General features: G+C 44.3%; 1 protein-coding gene across 4 annotated transcripts in view; it reads right to left on the reverse strand.

Annotated features, from left to right (window-relative positions):
- Positions 1 to 6,533: 6,533 nt before the first annotated feature.
- Positions 6,534 to 22,621, reverse strand: part of SPEF2 (sperm flagellar 2) — a 156,858-nt gene continuing 140,770 nt past the window's right edge. The window contains exons 33-36 of one of the 4 annotated variants that reach the window (XM_066373513.1): positions 20,366 to 20,545; positions 13,833 to 14,057; positions 13,555 to 13,677; positions 6,534 to 7,135 (exon numbers count right to left, since the gene is read on the reverse strand). In XM_066373513.1, coding sequence (XP_066229610.1) covers positions 7,058 to 7,135; positions 13,555 to 13,677; positions 13,833 to 14,057; positions 20,366 to 20,545 — 606 coding nt within the window. In that variant the 3' untranslated portion in view covers positions 6,534 to 7,057. Of the gene's footprint in view, positions 7,136 to 9,990; positions 11,139 to 13,554; positions 13,678 to 13,832; positions 14,058 to 20,365; positions 20,546 to 22,621 lie in introns of those variants that run through there. The other 3 variants (XM_066373542.1, XM_066373523.1, XM_066373532.1) reach the window with 3 other exon arrangements.

A 22,621-nucleotide genomic window follows, 5' to 3' on the forward strand; every position in this document is an offset into this window, starting at 1 on the left:
CCACATTTGTTGGCAGTCTGTGCTCTCTGTCAAATCATCTCATGACTGTGCAGTCAGGCAAACTGGAGGCATGCAGTTTGTGGATGAAAAGGGGCCAAATGTTGAACATGACAAAGTCAGGGGAGGCCTGTATGGTGGCCTTGCAGACTCAGAGATCACACAGAATGGTCTGGAATTAGAAGTTTCTAACTAAAAGCAGTTCATGGTGGGCAGTCATGTCCTAGGGACAAAGGTCAGTGCTTACTTTTATTGAGCTTGTCTGCTGTCTTCTGCATCTACAATAACATACCTGATAACACGTCTTTGAAATGTAGGGTCATCTTCTTTTCCTGCCCCTCAGATGCAGCCACCCCACCAGAGCAGGAGCCACAAACCCCCTCATTGTTATTACTATGATGTTAACTGTTAACTGTCTTATGCCTAACTATGTAAAATAAGTTTCATTATATAATTTTTACTTTCTATCCAATCGCAAAGATTCCCCTCACTTTGCTTGCTCCTGCCTCCCTGACCTGTCACCAATGGATTTCATGTAACCCTCTTCTGTCTTCCCCTTTGATTCTGATGGATAAATAAGTGGTGAAACCACCATTTTATCAATCCATCGATACTTTGCTTCCTGGTAATTGTCGACAGTTTGCCTCAAACTCACAAAAATTCCCACAGGTTTGGACATTCCTTAGGTTGACACGTCAAAACACATGAGCCTTCATTTGGCTATTAAATTAAGCTTCTGGGCTGACAAAAGAAACTTGATTTTTCATGACCCCTCTGCAGTACAAAGCTTACCTTGGCAAGTGCATTCTGGAGGCTCATCTGTCCCAAATGTCCTCAGTAGAAAGTGTTCACAAGGACAAAGGGTTTAGATCTTTCCTGCTGAGCTGGGAGGCTACAGGGTGAGTGGACCACAGGTGCCCAGGTCAGAGGTAAAACAGAGGGATACTGTGATTAGACATGGAGATCCAAATGGGCGATGGGAAGAACAGAGAAATTAGGAACACAGGTAAGGCAAGCCAGGGGCCACAAAAGGTCAGGTATGTCTACCAGTGGAGTCAGATTCAATTAGCCAAGGCCCCTGACAGCAAGGCTCAGGGGCGTTGAAGAGACCAATCTGTAGAGGAGTGATTGGGACTTCATGCTTGTGGTTGTACCTGTGATGTCTCTACCTGACCCATTGGTGACGGAGAAGCTGCCCAGGGGAAGGGTTAAAAGCATAGACTCTGGAGACAGATGCCTTCCCTCTTGGGTAGGAATCCTAGCCTCTTACTGTTTGAGGCTAGAGAGCTCCTCAACCCCATCATGTCCTTGCTCCTCTTGCTATATAATGAGGATAGTAATATACCTACCTTATAAGGTTGCCTATAGATGAGAATTAAATGAGGTAATTCTTAGAAAGCGCTTAGAACTACCTGCTGGCTGCCTCTCTCGTCTCCCTTAGGAAAATGTAATATTTCTAACCATGGTTATCAGCTTGGAGGAAGTTGCCCTTTGAAAGAAATAACAGCAGCATATTTTTACAAGTGGCACCTTAGCGTTTAAAAGAAATTTCCCAAACAATCCCACTGACACAATGGGTAAATTTTACAGAGGGTAGCTAACCTCAGAATGGAACTGTAAATGTCTCCGAGAGCGTGAGAAAGCTACGTGATGCCTTCCAATCCAGGGCACTTTTCCTGGAGGCCCTTTTGCAAGGAGAAGGGTGGCAAAGGCTCTCCTTGATTTATGGGGACTCGACCATGAAACGGGCACAGACACTGAGGCTGGTGGAAGGAGAGAAAGCCCTCAGGCTTCAAAGCACACGGTGAAGTCTGCCATAGGTGAGAAGGATGTTGTGATTTCAGTCTGGTTTGTGGGGGCACGGCAAGGTGAGGCTGTTCAGACAGGGCTCAGTGTCGCTGTCTCCTTGTGGTTAGAGTGCAGTGAGCAAAGACATAATGGCGTTTGCTTGGAGCTCAAGTGCTCAAGGTGCTGCTTTGAGCCCGGGGCGACCCTTCTGGGGCTTTGAACTGCAACTACAAGACTCTGTTGGCATCTATTCCCAGATTTGTTTTGACATAAGCTTTAAAACAAAAATTTGACTCTGTCCTTATGCTGAGAATTGGAGAGTGAATGTGCTTATAGATTTGTTTATCCTTAGTTCACCAGAATCTTTGGTGATGTCTCTAGTAACAGAGTGTGCTTGGGCTAAGTCCGAGTCAGAGACTATGACAGCAAAACTTTTGGAGGCCGCAGGAACTATTCCAACAGGCAACATAAATTTGTTATTCAGACAAATATGCCAGTAAAGTAGGAGAGACAGATGAAGTTGCGCAAGGTGTAGGGCAGAGTCAGGGTACCCTTTCTTTAGATAGGAAATGCTTAGGGAGTTGGGAGGGGCCTAGAAGAAGCCCAGATGGTGGGGGCTGCTGACCTATTCAGGGTTAGACCAGGCTCCAGGTCCTAAAGGAGCTGCTTATAATAGAATTCTTGATTTTCTTAGCTTCCATGAGTCAGTCAGCCTCTAGAAGATGTACCCTGATGTCACTCACCTCCCTTCTCCAGAGCTGCAGCGGGATATTTAGAGAGAAGGACTGGACCTTCCTTCTACACACACACACACACACACACACACACACACACACACACACACACACATACACACACACACACAATCTTAAAATATTAAAACATTTTTCTTTATAGATCTAGCATGAGAGATGTATAAGATTACAGGAACAACTTACCATAGAGTGTCTCTCCACCTCCTAAAATTTCTGTTAAAAGGAGACATTCCTATTCATTCATTCATTCATTCCATAATTGTTGAATATTTAATGAGTGCCAGGAGCTGTGTTGAATGGTGCTATGTGAACTTGAGTGTGAGAAGAAGATAAACACAGATAAGAGTCAGATCGTAAATAAGATGTGTAATTTACTTGATGGTAAGGGGTCAGAGGGAAAATTTTAAGCAAAAGTGTAATGTGCTTAAGTAGCGTGGTAGGAAGATTATTTGGGAGTAGCATAGAGGCTGGGCTGGAGTAGAAAACGGAGGATTTGGGAGAAGGTGTATAAAGTCGGGGCTTCTGAAATAAGGTGGACACTGGGAACTGAAAAGCGAGGAGAGATAAGAGAGACATAAGGCGAACTCAGTTAAGACTTGGGTGTGAAGGAGGAGGGAGAATGAGAAGGCAGGGACTCTGCTGGGGGTTGAGTGTGGTAGACCAGGAGAACCACAGGCAATGCCATTTACACAGCATGGGGAGTTAAGAGGGGCTCTTCCCCGAGAACCACAGAGATGGACTGTCAAGTCATCCACCAAATGCCCCATCCAATGTCTGTATCCCTCCTGCTCCTGTGTAATCCTCCCTTAGGGAGCCGCAGGCTGGCCTGGGCAGATGTCACTAAGTGGCTGGAAGATAGTATTAGGCTCTACAGGTAGCAATTCTAGTGCAGGGCACTACGGGGTGCTCCAACAGTGGGCTAAGCCTGGTCGAAGTGCTCTAAAGAAAGGTGAGGTCCACACACGATGGAGACCAGCTGAAGGGGCTTTTGGGGGAGGTGGGATTTAGGCAGCAGAGCTGAGAATCTGATTCAGTAGAGATGGAATTGCAGTAGGAGCAGGACAAAGGGGTCAAGTTCTGGGCTCCTGTCATGTCTGCCAACTTCCTTGCCACATGGCATCATGCCTCTGTCAGAATACATCTGGCTACAGGGAGCTCATAGCTCTACATGGCATGGTCCGCTGAAATCAGCCATGCTGCGACATTCACACTAGTGTGGGCTCATCCTTGGGGACTACAGAAAAGATTTCTCATCTGGACAGCTTTTCAAGAGTTGGAATGCCTCCCTATTCTTTTAAGTTGGAAGCTTCTGCAACTTGGAAGCCTCAGGCTAAGGGATTTTGAGTTTCTTCACTTCTGAATATATGTATCAGTTCATCTGCATATATGAAACGTGTGCAGATTCAAGTGTGGCCACCGAGCTGAACACAGGCTTGCAGCAGAGGTCTGACCACCGTGGAGCAGGGGAAAACCAGCATCTCCCTTATCACCATGAATGCTTGAAGACATCGGATTCTTAGGGGCCACACCACAGCTTATTTTAGATTAAATTTAGTTGGAACACAACCTTTTGTTTTCTTTTTAAATACTGCTAATCTGTACTACTCCATCCTGTGCTTGTGTAATTGGTTATTTGTTCTGAAGTTCAGCAAATAGGGTAAGAGGAAGGCTTTCGGGATTTATATTGGGTTCCTAGTCTGTGTTTGTTATTTACCAACTGTGTGACTTTGGCCAAGTTACACAATCTCTCTAAATGTTATTTTCATGATATGCAAATGATAGCTTGAAGTGTAACTAACACATAGAGTTGTGAGACAGTGCCTGCAATGGCTTAGCACTCTGCCTGACTCATAGTAAACCCTCAATATTATTTACCTTTATTATCTATTGTTAACTGTTATTAATATCTTAACCTTGTTATTAGGTCTTCTTTCTCTTATTAAACATACTTTGATTTGACTCTCTTCTAACATTGTGTCAACCATCATTATAATTTGCATGGATTCTATATTTTTCTTTGAATTTCTTTGATGTTTTTTATATCACAGAGGTGAATAAGACAGACATGGTCAGTCTCTCCTATAGCTAACAGCCTACTGAGAAGAAGAGATAATGAATTATTCATGCGATGAGTCTTCTGTGTTTGCTAAAGTCACTCCACCAATACTCCACTCCAATGCAGATTCACGTGTCTTTGCAATTCAGTCTGTATTCTTTTTACCTTGTTCCTTAGGATATATAAAGATATCATAAGTGATCCTGTAAAATGCCACATATCCAGAAGAGAGCAACTGGGATAAGACTTGAGATCCACCTCACAAAAGCTGGAGGACAAGGTATTATTTGGTGAGGAGGGGAGGAGATAGAGAGGGAAAGGGAGGCAGAGAGAGGGTACAAATAGAGGAAGATGCTGGACAGGGTGACAAATTGGTGGGTGAGTTTGATGAAGATGGAGAGGAGGCAGCCGTAGTTGGCATACCTTTCCAATGAGGCCATTGTTATGCCAGCAGGAACTGATCTAGGAGTAGGTACTTCAAGCACTCCATGCTGACATCTCCTGGGCCTGGGCTTAGAGGAGATGGTGACTCTCTTGCGAGTTTTCCCCAGGAAATAATCTAAAACATTAATTTTCATTAAGAAATGGATCTCTGAAAGAAATGGACAGTGAGAGTCAGGCGTGATGGAGGTGGAGACCTACTTAGGAGAAGAAAGAGAAGAGAAAGAAAATTCAAAGAGGCTTTTCATTTCTTTGTAAAAAGCTGTTACTGTAACAGCTTTCATTAAAGTGAAGTGGCCAACATAAACTTTAGTTTAGGGAAGGGCATCTGCACTCCTCTCTTCCCTTTTCTGGAATAACTAGAATTATCTGGCAATAAGTAGGATTGTATGTGAATCAGCCAAATTGAAATTTTGAAATCTCTGGTAGAGTTTCCTCACCACCTCCCACAGATGCTTCTGGGTCACCAATCTTCATCTCAAAGGCAAGGGTTTTGGGAACAAAGTCTTGGTAAATCTTAGTCCATAAGAAGCAAATTTAAGAAATGTGTCACTTACTAGAAGTAGAATATAGTTCCCCTTACAATAGAAATTGTCTTTGGATTGTCTACTGTTTCAGTGCACAATTTAAGTGATATTTCCATACATTTTGCATAAATGTATCAACACCACTGAAAGCTGGCTATTGTTTTAATCTCAGGTTCTGGGTGTAGAAGTAAAGAAAGTAACACAAAATCCTGACTTCATGGAACTTATAGCCTAGTGCAGTGAGTGCCTGACAAACACCAGAGTCAATACATAGTTTGTCAGGTGTTGACAAGTACAATGGAAAACAACTGAGGTGAGGGTGAGCTATGCGGGGGTGGCATGTTATTTCTACTTAGTATTATGTGTTGATTGAAGACCTTACTGACATAATGCCGTTTGAACAGATACTTGAAGAAAGTAAGAGGGCAAGCCCAGATGATATTTGGTAGAAAATTTTTCCGGGCAGAGAGGAAAGATAGTGCAAAGGCCCTGAGGCAGGAGTGTGCTTGGTGTGCTTCCAGAATCAACAAGGTGGATTTACCCCTTACCAGACTGGGTAAGGGGGAGCAGAGCCAGAGATGAGATCAGAGAGGTGGCAAGGGGTAAGATCAAGGTGAAGGCTTGGACTAGACTCTGCACGAGATGGGATGCTCATAGAGGACTGAAGCAGGGGAGGGACATGACCTGACTTGCGCTCCAAATGTCTCTTGTTAGCTGTGGACATTTTTTGTAGTAACTATGACTTATCCCTGTGGTAATCAAGTGGACAGTGAAAGAAAAGTTTGCATGAAAGATGGGACTAGAAATTTCAGTGTTACCTTCTAGGATATCCATAAATCATGGAAACGAATGAATCATCCGGGGATTGATTGTGCATAGAAGAGGCCCTCCAACATTCAAGAGATCCAGCAACGTTTATAAGGGGAGGATCCAGCAAGTGAACCCTGGAAGGAGTAATCAGTGTGGAGCCCCAGGGAGTGTTTCATAGGAGCCGAACCACTGAGAATATGTTACCACTCACCTAAAAATACTTTCTTGTGATAAGCATCATTGAATTTGATTTACTAATTTATACAACTATAAAGATACAATTGTACACCTATCAATATAGGAAACAGCATATTCCACCGTGAACAGACTGTGAATGACTGTACCAGCAGTTGATAATGTCTCATTCTCCGTGGCCAGTGGGATGAACTTTGGAGTTTTACTGCAGGTGGAACAAGGGCAACAAAAAGTCCACAGCAGAACTGCCCTGGTGTGGAGTTCTGGGGGACTTTTCACTGCATCGGCCTCACCCAGATGCCTCTCATAGGCACTGCACATGTGTTGATTCTTGAACATCTTATTCTGCTACCCTCATAACCTGGCGGGGGTCATTATATCATTACTTACAACAATAACACATACGACAAACGCCATGTTTACATTTGATGTTAGAAGATTCATTGTCAAATTATAAAAGTCACACTCTTCTGTTTTCATTTCTTCTTCTATGTAAGTCTTGAAGGAGATCTCTCTTCATCACTCCCTTGCACGTGTTCACTCCTTTGGAGAATCATTTTAATATCCTAAGAGAAGAGATTCAAAGAGAAGCTGCAAACATTTATAAATGACCAGATTAATGATTATCTAATTATGGCACTGATGAAACAGTAAGTTGACTTTGATTTTTTTCCTATGATAAAATTGTTCTCTGTTTAGTTTGAATCTTGCCCTGCAACTTACTAGTCATACCCTTGAAAGGATATTAGAGATCCTGGACCCTGCTTTTCCTCATCTAATGATGCAATTTTCATATTAGATTAAATAACATTTATAAAAGCAGCTACACAGTTTAGTACAAAGTGGGTAAGCCATAAGATTATTTCTTTATTAACAAATAAAAAGCAGTATTCACCTTCTATTAAAGGAAGGTTCTAATACTGGATTAATCATGTCTACAGCTTTGTAGTATTTTAGAACAACAGATTATTGGGGTGGGGGGCACTGTCTCATTTCATCATGTTTTTTTAAAGATCAGGGATAGAAGGTCCTGTTTTATCCATTTCCAATACCCAGCTTGTTTACACTTTAAATCACAGATATTTTTTAAGGTAACCTTAGAACACTATTACAATGTTGAAGGAGTACAAAACCACGTGGGAAATGTAAAATTACATTTATGTGGCTTCCAGTTTGTCCCCACCTACCCTGACACACACAAGTTTAGGGAAGTGCGTTAAGAATATGTTTCTCCAGAGAGGGGTTGCAAAGGTTTCAATTTGACTGTGGCTGCTGCACTCACGAGGACATGAATTAGTTCGGCCCAGTGACACACATTTCTTATACCAATCACTCCCAGGAATCATAGTGAATCATTTCCTTGAAGAAACATTTCTTTGAAAACACAGACTTTCTACAGCCAAAGGCCAATAATCTTGAGTGAATTCAGTGAGAAGGATTGGTTGTTCACTACACTGGTCATACCCACCACAACCCTGAATGACAGGTCTTCTTTGACTAGTACATTTACCATACCTAATGCTGACTGTTAACTGTCAACTTGAGGATTAAGGAGTGAATTGGTCTCTGACACTCCGTGGCATGGGGAGAATGATAAACTCCAGATATTTAAACCAGTCTTGGCTAAGTTTATAGCTGAAATCACAGGCCATAATTTTCAGAAGCAGTTAACTGAGAAAAGCTTGGTTGAGAGAGTCTAGACATGTTTGATTAGGTGCTCTGGACACCAAAGCACTGCAGCAGCCATCATATTGTGTTAGAAAGACAAGGGAGAAGATTGGAGCATAGTTGAAAGTCAGATACCTTGAAGACAAAATAGGATGAAAGTCCTTTCAGGTCACACTTATATTTATAGGTGTTCTGTCTTCATCTAATTGAATCTTCACAGAAATTCTCCTGTGACATTCTGATTTTAACACTGAAAGATTTATTGTTATCTCTTATTGGATGGAAACCTTAATTTTAAAGTTTTATATGCTCAATTTAGAGGTTTGGTGAAAGAAATTTACAGGTACTCGGCATGTGTCATAGAAACTATACTAGGTTGGCACAGAAAATTGTGTTTCTGTGCATTTGTGAATGTATACTGCTCACAAAAATTAAAGATATTTCAAAATAAACATGAAGTGATAAGAAAATGAAGGATTTGATATTTTTTTATTAAACAAGAACATCAGAAAAGCAAACAAGTCAAAGAAAGTTGTTTAATTATGCACATGAGATGCAAAATCAACTTTTATTTCATTGATGAAAATGCAATATACAAAAGGTTGAAAGTACTGGAGTATCTGCACGTTCTCTGGTCCCCTAATTGTATTTGTCATAGGAAATTAATTGACTTTACTCACTATTAACCAAGTGCCAGTATTCTCATTGATCTTGCCGCATTTAAGTGGAGCATTTCCTTAACAACTTAGAAACACTACTTGAAAATAACCTTTATGTGTAAGATCTATAAAAACAGGGGTTAAATAAGTGACTTTGATTATTTTATTAACTGTAAAATCCAACATAAAATCAGAATTTTCCACATCGGTATTTTCCATGTGGGTTTTTCTGGGGCTTCAGTCTGAAACTTCTGTCCCCATGGCATTGCACTGGTGACAACCTTTTTTTCTCTCCAAGAGCAAGCAGACACTGAATTTTATAAATGGCATGCCATGTATAATGTCACAGAGCTCAAGAATATTTCCCGTGCACTGCAATTACCAACATACCACTCCTGATAATAGTAATTATAATACTAGTTAATATTTATTGAATTATTTGTGTCTGTCAAGCACTTTTATATGTATTAAGTAATTTAATCCATACAAGAACCCTATGAGGGACCCTGGCCAGTTGGTTTAGTGGTAGAGTGTCGGCCTGGTGTACAGGAGTCCTGGGTTCGATTCCCGGCCAGGGCACACAGGAGAAGTGCCCATCTGCTTCTCCACCCCTCCCCCTCTCCTTCCTCTCTGTCTCTCTCTTCCCTTCCCGCAGCCAAGGCTCCATTGGAGCAAAGTTGGCCCGAGCGCTGAGGATGGCTCTGTGGCCTCTGCCTCAGGTGCTAGAATGGCTCTGGTTGCAACAGAGCAATGCCCCAGATGGGCAGAGCATCGCCCCCTGGTGGGCATGCCGAGTGGATCCCAGTCGGGCTCATGCGGGAGTCTGACTGCCTCCCCGTTTCCAACTTCAGAAAAATACAAAAAAAAAAAAAAAAAAAAAAAAAAAAGAAAAAGAACCCTATGAGGTATGTATGGTAAGTAACCCTATTTTACAGATGGGGAGACCAAGGCACCATGAGGTCACTTGTTAAAGATCACACAGTCTGTAGGTGTGAATCCTGCACACTGATTGGGTTCAATCAGTGTGGTCTGCAGCCCACTCTCCTAATCACAAAGCCAGGCCACCCCTTCCCGCCCACCCAGCAGGAGCAAAAGTAAAACATATACAAATAAATATGCATACTTGACTTTTTCAAATACTTATTTTTAAAATGTTGCTGCTTCCACATGTGAATCTTGTAAACAGAGCTGGTAGCCACCAGGACTGTTAGGCAACAACCTTCACTTCCCACTGTTTGCAACAGCAAACAACATTTTAACCTGACAACCCACATTCTAGCTTTTGCACTATTTATCTTTAGAGACCTTCAAATAATATCACTATGGTTAAAGTTCATTTTAAAATGTAATCTATTTACTCGTACATGGCTATGTGGAGCAAAAATGATGACAAGACCAGTGCCCGAGTCTTCAGAGATTTTTCTTTTCCTTTTTTTCCTTTTCCCCCTTTTCTTTCTTACCTTCTCTCTCTCTCTCTCTCTCTCTCTCTCTCTCTCTTTCTTGCTTTCCTTTTTTGCTTAGTGAAAATGAGAATAGAACATGGTACTGGAAAGGGAAATTCTTTCATTTTAGAATAACAGAATTAAAATTAAGTCTTTGCAGGTCACAGGCTCGCCTCCCCTGGATTTGCAATCATGAGTGAGTCCTGATTAAGGTGGTCCACTATCCTCTCATTAGCATCCTCAGTGGAGCAACAGGGAGGAGAAGTGAAGGGCAAGGAGTAGAAAGTTGAAGAGGCTGACTCAGCAGAAGCACTCTGGCAATAAAGGAGTGAGACTGAAGGGACTGACTGACAGGCAGACAGACAACTCTCTCTGTGTTATTAGAGTGTTGGGCCATCCTGGGACTGTGAAACTCAGTCACTGGGGCCAGACACCCTCAGCCAAGGGGTCCTGCACACCAGGGAAGACTGGGGAACGTGCAGAGGTAGTCTGGGGGTTTAATACGTCAAGGTGCTTCTGGAATACAGTGGGTAGTGGCCCCAAATGTTAGCTATCCTGCCACCCTGGGCACAGTGCTGTGCAGAGAGGACCTGTGCTGTCCAAAATGCCAGTAGGACTTCAGCTGAGGTGCGCTGCAAAGCGACGAAACTCCTTTCCAGATGAGGCGAGTGCATCAATTTCAAAGTCTGCGAGGACTCCAGTTTCCCCAGCGTCAGGACACCGCCCCAGGAGGCTGGCTCTTGGGGGCAGTCATTGAGGACTGTGTTCCTTCCTCAGGAAAGGGACAAAAAGAGCCTTCTCTGCAAGTGAATCATATTTAGTCATTCTGGTAGAGTCAGGATGATCTCAAATTTTCCTGGCTTTGTAGGGAGTTTTTTCTCCTACTCATGGTATCGTTTTATGCTCCTACTTATTCTTGGCAATGTCAGATGAGTCATATTACCCATAATTTCAAGGGATTTTGAAAGTTATTTTACTGGTTCAAAATAAAAGGACTCTTCCCTGGAACGTGGGACAGAACACGCAGGATAAAATGCAGTCTAAAGTGATGGGCTTCTGAAACCCACCACACATAGAATGGTGTTTAACAGGAGGGAAGAAGAGGGGGGCAGATTCCCACAGCTGGTGACTCCCCCATCCCACGTGTGACACTGGCCCACCTGCCTCTCACCAACCCTTTGTCTAGTTCTGATGTGCTGTGTCCCCACTTGTTCTGTGGCTATACTGACCTATGCCTTTCCCATCGGAAATGGGAAAGAAAGATGATTTTATTAATGAAAATATGAAATACAAGATGCCGAGAAGGACATATAACATACTAGTTTCAGAGCAAATAGCAAATGTTTGTAGAATGTGTGAATACAACAGCTTGGGATAACTGCCAACCATGTTTCCAAATATTTCAGATCTATCTAAATAAAGGGACACAATAATTGTTAAAAGGGTCTTATTAAATGTAGAGGCATAATGATATGATAAAGTTAAGAGACAAAGAAACACTTAAGGGTGAAGAGATTAATACCTTCTCACATCCCAGTTCAGAAGTTGATCTATTCTCCACTGCTTTTTAAGTCAAATATAGATTTCACGGGGTGACCGCTGGGCCTGCTGCGATCTGGCCTGATCTTAAGGTTCTGATGGGATCACTGAGCCCTCCACAGATGGCCGTTCGGCCGGTCAGGCCCCTGCTTCTCCCCTGAGGCCATGGTCTGCACCTTTGCCCCCTCCCCTCCTCCCACCCAGCGCACTGTCTCCTCTGCACCCAGCACCAGAAGCCAGCTAGACATCCTCTCCTCTTCCTCCACTTTCCAGAACCCTGGCCATCCTTAAAGGCTCTGCTTCTAGCACACACATACAAAGGAGCCCCCTGTTCTGAATTTTATAATTGTGGGCTTGCGTGGTTTACTGTAAATCATTCTCATGTAACTCCTGCATGAAAAAATTCCCTTGCAGATATGAGTGGACTGCTTTGCTTGGGAGCAGCAATTGTGTTTGCTCTCATTCTGTCTCCCATGGATCCTTGTATTACTGGCATGAGTAGTAAGTGTTGACCAGTAATCAGAACCGCCATCGTTTCTGTAGCATTTGCTATGTGTCAGATACTGTGGCAAGTGCTCCAGACCACAATCTCATTTAATCCTCACCACAACCCTTTAAATAGCAATGGCTCTTATCCCTATTTAACATATGAGAAAGCCAGGATCGAGAAGTTCAAGTCAGGTATCCAGGGAGTGGTGGACCCGAGATTCAGTCCCGTGACTTTCTGCTTCCAAAGCCCGTGTGCTTATGTGCTATAATCATACTTTACTACTAGAAGGGCCTAGGGTCTGTTAGCTTATTAGAGACCAATTTAAATTATTACTAGTAAACGTAATAAAATCTGTAATAAAAGAAAGATCACAAATTTAGAACAAATAAATCTAGATGCAAAGATATTTAAGTCTAGAAAGTCTAATTTTGGGGCATAGGCAGTTGTCACTGAAAAGTCAAGAGAAATGCATCTTACACCACCTGGATTTCATCAGTGTGAAACGTGCTTTTTATCTTAAACTCAGCAAACACTTTTTAGTCCAATAAACAACTAGCAGGAGCCAAATTAGGGAACTTTATGCCGTTGACCCGGCATGTGAGAGGGGTGCAGCGACTTGCCGTGCTCTGAAAGGGGTCGGCCTCTGCCTTCCTCAGCCCTTGCCGGTGGAGACCTGGGACTGGCCACAGTGGGGGCCCATTTGGCACCTGGCATTGCAACTTCCTTGGTTGCTGTGTGAGCCCTCAGGTGCAGCTCTTTTTTTCATCATTCCTTCCTTCTGCTGGGTTAGTCCAGTCTGTACACATTTTGTCCTCAGTTTTCTCATCTTGAACACTGTTTCCCTGATGAAACTGGCACCCAGCCTTTCTTAGATAGTGTCACCATATGTACCGCATAGACCACTGTGTATGTACCATGAACGTGCCAGCCCCTGGCTGGGGATCTCGGTCTCCTCCACCCGCATCCCTAGTGCTGACCGCTGTCTCCATTGCGCCTGGCCTTCTTGCCCTTGGGCACTGAAGGCTGGCGTCCTCGCCCGATGCTATAACCAGCTGAGCTTCCCCGGACCCCGTTCTGGTTGAGTCCAGCCTCTTCTTCCCACCCTCTGCTAGTCCTTATTTGCAAATACCCCCCCGTGCCCTGAACCTGAGCTCAGCCCAATGCGGATGCCCTTGGGAAGTACTCACAGGTATTTTATAGTTTGGGTAGCTTGAAATCAGGTCCTGAATAAATGGATGCTTCAAAAGAACAGCAACTTCCATTGGCTCCAGATTCTTGGCACCCAGGTCCTGAAATACTTTTACAAATTTCTTAAAAACAAACAAACAATGGAATTAATGATTTTACAATTCTGCAAATGTTAAAAAATGGCATTTTACTTAATAAAGAAATTTCATGCAAATTTTTATGCTCTGTGGCAACTTTTCTCATGTACAGGTTTGCCCCGTCCCCAAGTCTGACGGACCTCTGAGAAAACGTCCTCTGTCTGCACGTGGCTGGCAAACCGGCCGGCGTCCTGCACTCTGTTTCCTCCTTGGAACACTCTGAGCAACGTTTCCAGAGAAATCTTTTCAGTGTTGGCATTTTCAGGAATTTCTTCTTCCTTTTCCTCCCTTTCCTCACTTAGAAAGTTCTCCTTGGACTCAGGATATTCCTGAATCGGACTCATCATGTCAGTGAAGGAGTAGGTCTGTCCGGATAAAGGATGGGAACACAAAGTCAGACACAGGCCTTTTCGTCATGGAGACATTTGAAAAGCATCAATTCTGTCACACACTTTTTATGCCCTGGGACGACAGTGCCTGCCACCAGCTAGCTACACACAGTCTAGAAGAAATGATGTTCGCTGAACTGGAAATCACAGAACCCTTGACAAGTCCTGCTGGAGGCTGGGGGGCCCTTGGTGTGAGGTGTGTCTTAGTCACGCTCTACGTGTTTTGATTCACTGCCAAGTGCGTCACGTTCTTCAATAAACGGACACTGGAATGAATGCCTGTATATTGGTGTTGATTTACAACAAGATTTGCCTCTAGAAATTGACTGCAGATGAGAGGTCACAGCAAGTTCATTTCACAAGTTTTCTAGATTATAAGTAAAATGGATACTGGAAGTTAAACCTTACTAAACATTCAGAAGGCAAAATAGAAAACAAACTGAATATAGAAAGTCAGGTTGCTGACTTTCTTATGCTGCTCTTTGAGACTTGGCTGGGAGTCATGAACTCAGGCACTGATGTTCTGAGGATGCTAAAGAGTACACTGCTTCTGCTCTGCCTTATGTATCAAAACCCTGAAAAATATTCTTACTCTTTGACTCAATAATTATAGATAAAAAATTTATTCTAAAGAAATAGTCATGTGGACAAAGACTTGTATATGATGGTCATTCAGTGTTATTTACAGCAAAAAGAAAATCTATAATTCAAAAAAATGAGGAAATGGTGACATAAATTATAATATTTTTCCATATAGAAGAGTATACTTCCCGGAAAGTTTTGGTTTAGAAATTGAATACTTAGTGACATGAGAACTCATTTAGAATAAGTACAAAAAGAAAACAAAACACAAAAGAATGAATATACTAAGATTTTAATTTTCTTATATATCTCTACTTATTAGTGAAAACAGAAACAGATACAATAAAGAGTTAACAGTGGTTACCTCCAAGCAGTGAAACAGGTAGTTTTATTATTTTTTACTTTGTTTTATTCTTTCCAAATCTCAACAGATTTGTAGTTATTGAATTTATTATAATTAATGTGTGTGTGATTCTGATGGTGATGTCACCGATATTTAGGGATCTGCCACAGGAAAATGAGCATTAACAGGATGTCGACTGGCCTGATGTCAGAGAACACCAGGGTTTTGATTCTTCTTTGCCTCAAGAAAGGAAAAGTACTAATCTAGGCTTAAAAATAAGAGAAGGTGCCAATGTCTGCAAATTCAATTAAGGAGAAGCATTAAGTGTGTGTTCTTTCTAAATATCCCATGTATACAAGGATTAGGATGTAGCAGAGGATTTAGCCTGTAGCAGTCCTTGGTCCCTATATGGGGTTTGTGGTGGCTGTAGGCAATGTCATGAAGACAGATTGCAGTTTTTCTAGCTTTGAGTGGGTCGGATTTCTACATCCTTTGGTAAATTGGGAATTAAATCTAATTGAGAGAGAGAGAGAGAGAAAGAGATAATCTTTCAGGTGAAAGGTTTTGGAATTAAGTCTATCTGTTTATCTATGTATCCATCCATCCTCTTCTCCATTTTAAACAACTGAAATGCTGCATGGCAGAAATGTGAAATGGCCTCTGTCTGCACCTAGGAGACTCGGGAACTTCACGCTGTCTGCCCATCAGTAGTTCCGCAGGACAATACAACACTTAGAGAGGGACCAGCTTTCCAGAGGCCGGCCATAATCATCATGGGATTAATACATTTTTCATTTTAGCTGAAAGGTCCCTATTTAAATATTTAAAATCTTAACGAAGTATCCTTAACTTACTCATGTCAGAGGATGCTTTTTCAATGTTTGCTATTTTTGCTGTCGAAGGGGTTGGGACAGAGTAGAATTAGTGGTTTGGAGGAAGGGGAAGGAAGGGAGCAAGGTGGATTTGGGGACCAAAGCAGCCAGCTCAGCACCTCGGCAGGACCGTGGGGCATGAGAAAGGAGATTTCTCCAACAGATGGTTTGGAAAGACCCCAATTTTGAACGTAGGTGTGTGATCAAAACCAGGGATGCCAGATTGGAGGGGAGCGGTGCTTCTGAATAAGCAATTATTGGTGGCATCAAAATTCTCTGTGAGGGCCCTGGCCGGTTGGCTCAGTGGCAGAGCGTTGGCCTGGCGTGCGGGGGGACCCGGGTTCGATTCCCGGCCAAGGCACATAGGAGAAGCGCCCATTTGCTTCTCCACCCCCAACCCCTCCTTCCTCTCTGTCTCTCTCTTCCCCTCCCGCAGCCAAGGCTCCATTGGAGCAAGGATGGCCCGGGCGCTGGGGATGGCTCCTTGGCCTCTGCCCCAGGCGCTAGAGTGGCTCTGGTTGCGGCAGAGCGACGCCCCAGAGGGGCAGAGCATCGCCCCTGGTGGGCAGAGTGTCGCCTCTGGTGGGCGTGCCGGGTGGATCCCGGTTGGGCGCATGCGGGAGTCTGTCTGACTGTCTCTCCCCGTTTCCAGCTTCAGAAAAATACAAAAAAAAAAAAAATTAAATTCTGTGTGAGCCCCATTATCATCAGATCGTATCGTAGCACTAGCAAACACGATGTCACACTCGGCTAACTCTCAGAGGCAGCCCTGAGGACGCCCAGCACATGTGCCTGATCACGCCTTCTGTATTTCATCTGTTCGGTCCCCCATCGCAGGGGCAGCACATGTCACTAACGGCACTAATGTGGGCTAAGCGTCAAAGAGCAAACTGGAATACAATTTGTGTGTTTTGAATCCCAGGGCCTCAAGCACTCTGCTAAGCGACTTGAACAAGACTTTCAAAATGTGGGATATTTAAGCTCACCATTTTCTAAATTGCCACATCCTAACCCCACACCACATAGGTCAGAATGAACCAATTTCCAGAATGTCAACTTATTTAAACTTTCACTGGGACTAGTGCCTACTCATCAATGCTTTGCTTTTGAACATCTTTTAAATTACCCAGAAGAAGAGGATTTAAACAAGAGGTCTGCACCACATCAGAAAGAACAGCTTGAGTCTCAGGAACAAAGTCAGAAAAACTGAAATTATCAGGGAGATTTCTAGTTGTTTACGTGGAAAGCGAAAGCAGAGCTCTGTCTGATTCAATGAACAAGGATCAGTGAACTGATTCAGTGAACACGGATCTGCTGGAGGTGTTATTTCCGAGCAGGCTTGTTACGGCTTCCTGGGATGAGGTTGCCCAGGAAACTAGAACACAGCTGGAAAGAACACAGAAACAGAGAGGCATGATTGAAGCAGGATGGCAGCACAAGCAAGAATGAGGGAGGTGGGTGGATTCTGTACGTCAAAGCTCCTAGGACACGCTCCGAGCCAGGAACGGGCCTGTCGTGTGGTGTGGGACACGTGCGTTCCACGCCTCCGGCCCCTCGTGGGTTCCCTCTGGTTTTCAGTACTTGTGGGCCAGTTCCGGTGCAGTGTGCAGGGCTTTCGAAGAGCTCTTGAGAGAAGCATGGCAGGAGAGCAGCTTCCCAGAGGGGGGCAGCAGCTGACCTTGAATGAGTGATTCAGGGATATGGAAGGGAGTCAGTGCTCTGCAGGAGCTGGCCTGGCTGCTACCCACCAAGGCTGCTGTCTGTTGCTGTGGCAACAGTTCTAGCAAAGGCTCCCTTTTCCCCTGGCCTTTCTGGCTCATTGCTGCCCCTACACCTGTTTGTGCCTCTGCCTGGCATGCCTGCTCTCCTCTGCTTTACCTGTGAGACTGCATTCCATTCGTTCCCCTCTCTCTTCCTCCCTCTGTCCTGCCATGGCCACAAATAGTAGTTGAACACTGCTTTGTGGCAGCTACTTCGGGGTAACATCTTGCTCTGACTCAAAGTACAAATGACTGAGCAGTCAGAGTCGATAGACAAGCAAAGCCCTTCCTGAATAGCTAGCTCTCTTTCTTGCCTCTTTTGCCCCCCTACGGTCTGATCTCAGAGCGGCAGCCAGAGAGATCCTACACACATGGTCAGGTGGCCAGACTCCAGTGACTCCTCCTCTCATCACTTGGCAGAGTCAAGGCTCGCCACGTCCTCTGAGCACTCTCCCCCTCACTTTCCTTTCCGACTGCTCTTCCCGCTCACTGCTCTCCAGCTACAATGGCTGACGCTCTGTTCCCTGGAACAGACCAGGCGTGGCCCCATTGTAGGATTTCCATTGTCTTCACTTGAAATGCTGCCCCTCAGAGATCCGCAAGGCTCCCTCACCTTATCCAGGCCTCTGTTTGTGTGTCTCGTCATGGACAGACCATCTGTGACCACCCTCCCTAGCAGTGCCGCCCAACCCGACTCCTGTATTTACCCCTGTGGTTTCTTTTCTCTATAGAAGTATGTTAGCATTTGGCGTAGTCGATATTTTACCTGTTTTATCTCCAGGTCAAGGGTTGTCCCCAGCACAGAGGTGCTGAATAGATACCTATTGAGTGACTGCATGTGAGCATGCGATGGTGCTCAGGCAGCCCAGCTGGGAGGGTGCTCAGTGTCACTCGTGGGGTCAGAGGAAGCTTCGTGGATGGTCTGGCAGCTGAAACCAGCCTTGGACACTGGGGGTGGGGGGGCTTGGAGCCTTCGAGATGAGAGGAGGGTACTCCAGATGGAAGAAATAGCAAGAGCAAAGATAGGGAAGTGGGAAAGAAGAAAGCGTAAACTCTGCTTCTGACTGGTAAGGCCTCATGTTAATATGTCCTTTGTTCTGTCTTCCCTCCGTGTCTGGGACATCATTGTCCATTCTTTTCTGCACGCATAGGGAAATTAGATGGAGTCCCTTCAGGGAAGTAAATTAATTTTTTTCTATGCAGAGGGTGATTTACAATGCTAACTAACTAATTGATCAATTCACTCAATGAAATATTTACTGAGCTCTGTCCCAGTAATTCAGGTTCAGGGTTGCCGCAGGTTCGGGAATGCAGAACAAGACAGATGGCCCTTCCCTGAGCACGGGGCGCTTACCTCCCAGAAAGAAAGCTGACTTGAAGAAAGAATTACCTATGACGACTGATATAAAGGGAGAAGCACAAAATGCTCTGGGAATGCAGAGGTGGCGTGCCCAACACCATTGCAGGTCAGAGAAGGTCTGGTGGGGGATAGACATTGAACTGAGACCTCATGACAGGCCAGGTGTGGTTCTGCCAGAGTTAGGGTAGAGAGGCCAGTCTCCAGGCAGATGCAGACCCATCCTGGGAAAGAGGCAGCTGTAGCCCCAAGGAGGGCAAGACACACCTAACTCCTTAGTTATCTGGGAAAATCTAAACTGGGCCCTCCTGCCTAAGAAGATGGCATTCTCATGTGGAAATGAGCATGCCTTTCTAAACTTGCTACTGCTGTGTACGTGTTGAAGCGATGCCTGCAGCACATTGGGTTTGAGAGCTCGAGTGGTCAGCTTACTCAGCCTCTGTCTGGCCCTACTATGGCTCTGACGGTGAGGGAAGGACGGCCGGCTCATCTGCTCGAGGAGGCGATGTAGGGCTGTGTCTAAGAGAGTCTATTTCTTTCCAGATGTGAAAGCTGATCCAGGATTTCCTGTCCCTCCCCCCACAAGGAACGCAGCATGTTCTATCTGGACAAACACGTGCAAAAGGAAAAAGAGTGTGGCTTTGACTTCTGAGGAGCTTAGACTGGGCGGCACCCCTGTCCCCTCTGAGTCCACCAAGAAAGGGTAAAAAAAAGCAATCAGTCATGACAGTCACAACTCTGTCCCCAAAAGATCAGGCCAAGACTAAAATGTCATGCCAATTGGTACCCAATAAGTAGACTAGTTAGTAGCCTGTTCTGCGTTTTTCCACCTGAAAAATTCAGGGATACCAACCTTTAGAGATCCAAGGGGAATGAGAGGCTTTATTAGATATCAAGCTTCTTTGTCCTTGGATACAGGTGACACAAAGTGCCTGTGGGTTTTAGGTGACTGGGCTTTGGCATGGAACATGCTTAGTGTCACATTACATGTGGGATGTGTCTAAGGCCTGAATTTGCTTTACATTAAAGTGTGATAAATAGATTGGTTTGATACCCAGTTCTTTCTCATTTATCAGGATTGGCACCTCCTGCAAAACAAAAGCTGTCCCTTACAGAGAAAACTTGGATTCCACCAAGAAACTTTGGGCAAACTTCGATTTTGCTATAAAAGCATTTTTTTGGACAGTGTGTTCTCTGTTCTTGATCTAATTGAATTAAGTTTGTTGAAGACTTAGCATATTAAAACTTTGTGTTAGGTACTGAGGAAAATACAGAAATGAAAAGAACACAGTCTTTGTTATTAGAAGTTTAGGATCTCCCGACATCGCCCTGCAGACCCCAGTGCTAGTCCATTTTTGGAACTCAATTACCTCTTCTGTAGTCTGAGTAGCAGGTTTGATTGGTTTGAAGATGTGAGTCCCGGTGGCCACACTGAGGGCCCTGTAGACCCCTTCCACAGGGTCTGGGTGGCAAGCAAAATAAAGCAGCATCTGTGTGTAGTCAAGCAAGGGCGGGTCCTTCTCATGGTCAGCAAGCAGCCTAAAGAAAAACTGTCACACAAAAAGAATTTCAACCAAACATCGAAGGCATGGACTTCAGTATTAGTAGACGGACAGGCAATGAGGAAGCACTTTCTCCCCAGCGGCTTTAAAATGAGGTTGCTTTCTGAACAATGGCATCAGCATATTTAGGAAAGAATGTGCTAATAAAGAAGGTAGGACGACATGATATGTAGAAAAGGGAACCACAGGAGCAAGGACCCCTCTGTCTGTCCTCAGCACCATCCTGACAAACCAATCCTGACTCCCGGACAGGAGGCTTCTGATGTACCCCTCTCTGCAAGGAGTAAGGAGGGGAAGGGAACAGTGCGGGACGCTAGCTATTACAACCTTAAAAATGGCCCACCTTGCTCTGAACTTCAATGTGACTTACTCTAGGGTGGGCTCCCCTCCAGGGAGAGAGGCTGTTGACCCGTGGGTATCAGTTTGGTTGGCAAGTCTCGCTCTTATTCCAGGGACTGAGCCGAGGGTCAGCTCTATGCACAGTGCCTCGTGCATTTGGCAGCATGAGGAGCAAGTAGTTAGGAACCTAATATCCTCCGGGGCCCTGCAAAATCAAGGCCAAAGCCTGGGACACACAGGCCCCACCTAAGACCTGTGTGGTCTTAGGTGGGGCCTGTGTGTCCCAGGACATGTGCATACAGCGACCCAGAGAATCTTTTGAAAATGCAGATTCTAAGTAAGCAGATGGTGCTGGAACAGCCTAAGGTTCTGCGTGTTTGGGCAGCTCCTAAGTGATTCCCCTGCTGCTGGTCCTGCCCGACACTTTGAGAAGGAAGTATCTTGATCCAGGTCCCCTGTTATTCTTCATTACCAACAATCTTTACAACCATGAGCTAATTGAATTAGACATAGATGAAGTTGGAAAAAGAAATTTCTGTTATTTGACATAAAATTTTGAATAAAAATAACTTATAGGAAAATGCATAAAATATGTTATGCTAGAAAAGCAGAAAAAAATCCCAGAGGTCGATGGGATCTGCAAGCTCATTCGTTCAGCCACCCTTCCATCAAACGTTCACTGAGTGTCTGTGGGAAGGCGAGCACAGACAGGGGGCGGGCACCCTCAGACGCTGAGGCATCCTTAGATTTTTCAGGGCTCATCCAGGACCATGCGTTTTCTTCATCTCCTCACTTGCCTTTGAGTTACTTCAGGGGAACCCAGCAGGACTAGGAGCAGAGGGGGGAGGTACTGACACTCATAGATGGGAGACCATGGCATTGATCTTGGCTGCTATCTCCCATTTTGTTCACAGAAATCACTGGTTTTCACTGGTTTTTAGAAGCATTTCTACTGAATTGCTCTGATAAGTGTGATGCAGGTACAACACAGCATTATTTCTATTAGCAAAGAAGTAGAATACACTATATTGAAGGGAGGTGTGCAAAAATAAAATAAGTTGATTTGTGGACACTTTCCGTAACTGTAAGGCTTATTAAGTCAATGAATTGAACGTAGGTTTCCTATGTTCTTAAGATCCCTGAAAATACTATAGTCAGCAGAATTCTAGGACGGCCTCAATGGATCCCCCCCCCCCCCAGAGTACATGTCCTGTCTCCTCCCCTCTCCTCCAGTGTGGGCGGAACCTGTGAATGGGACGGGGAAGTCTTCCCATGAGCGGGCTCCCGTATGTGGCAAAGGTAAAGGGGTTTTGTGATATAATTACAGTTCTTAATCAGTTGATTCTAAATTAATCCAACGGGAGCCTGATGCTGGGCCTGACCTAATCAGGTGAGCCCTTTAAATTAAAGGACCCAGGCCTTAGGGGAGATTTGAAGCCAGAGAGATGCTATTCCACTGGCTTTGAAGAGGCAGACTGTCAGATTGTGGAGGGGGTTACGTGGCAGGGAATAGCAGGTAGCTTCTCGAAGCTGAACCTCTCCATCCTGCAATGCACAGATCTGAATTCTGCCAACAACCCATTGGAAGCTGGTCTTGGAACCAATCTTGAAATTAGCTTCGGATGAGGTTATTTTTTTTTTTTAAATAAATTTTGGTTATTTTTTTATTTTTTTAAATTTTTTTATTTATTGATTTTATAGAGAAAGGAGAGAGAGAGAGAGAGA

This window comes from Saccopteryx leptura, chromosome 1 (genome assembly GCF_036850995.1).
Source record: "Saccopteryx leptura isolate mSacLep1 chromosome 1, mSacLep1_pri_phased_curated, whole genome shotgun sequence".
Lineage (NCBI taxonomy): Eukaryota > Metazoa > Chordata > Mammalia > Chiroptera > Emballonuridae > Saccopteryx > Saccopteryx leptura.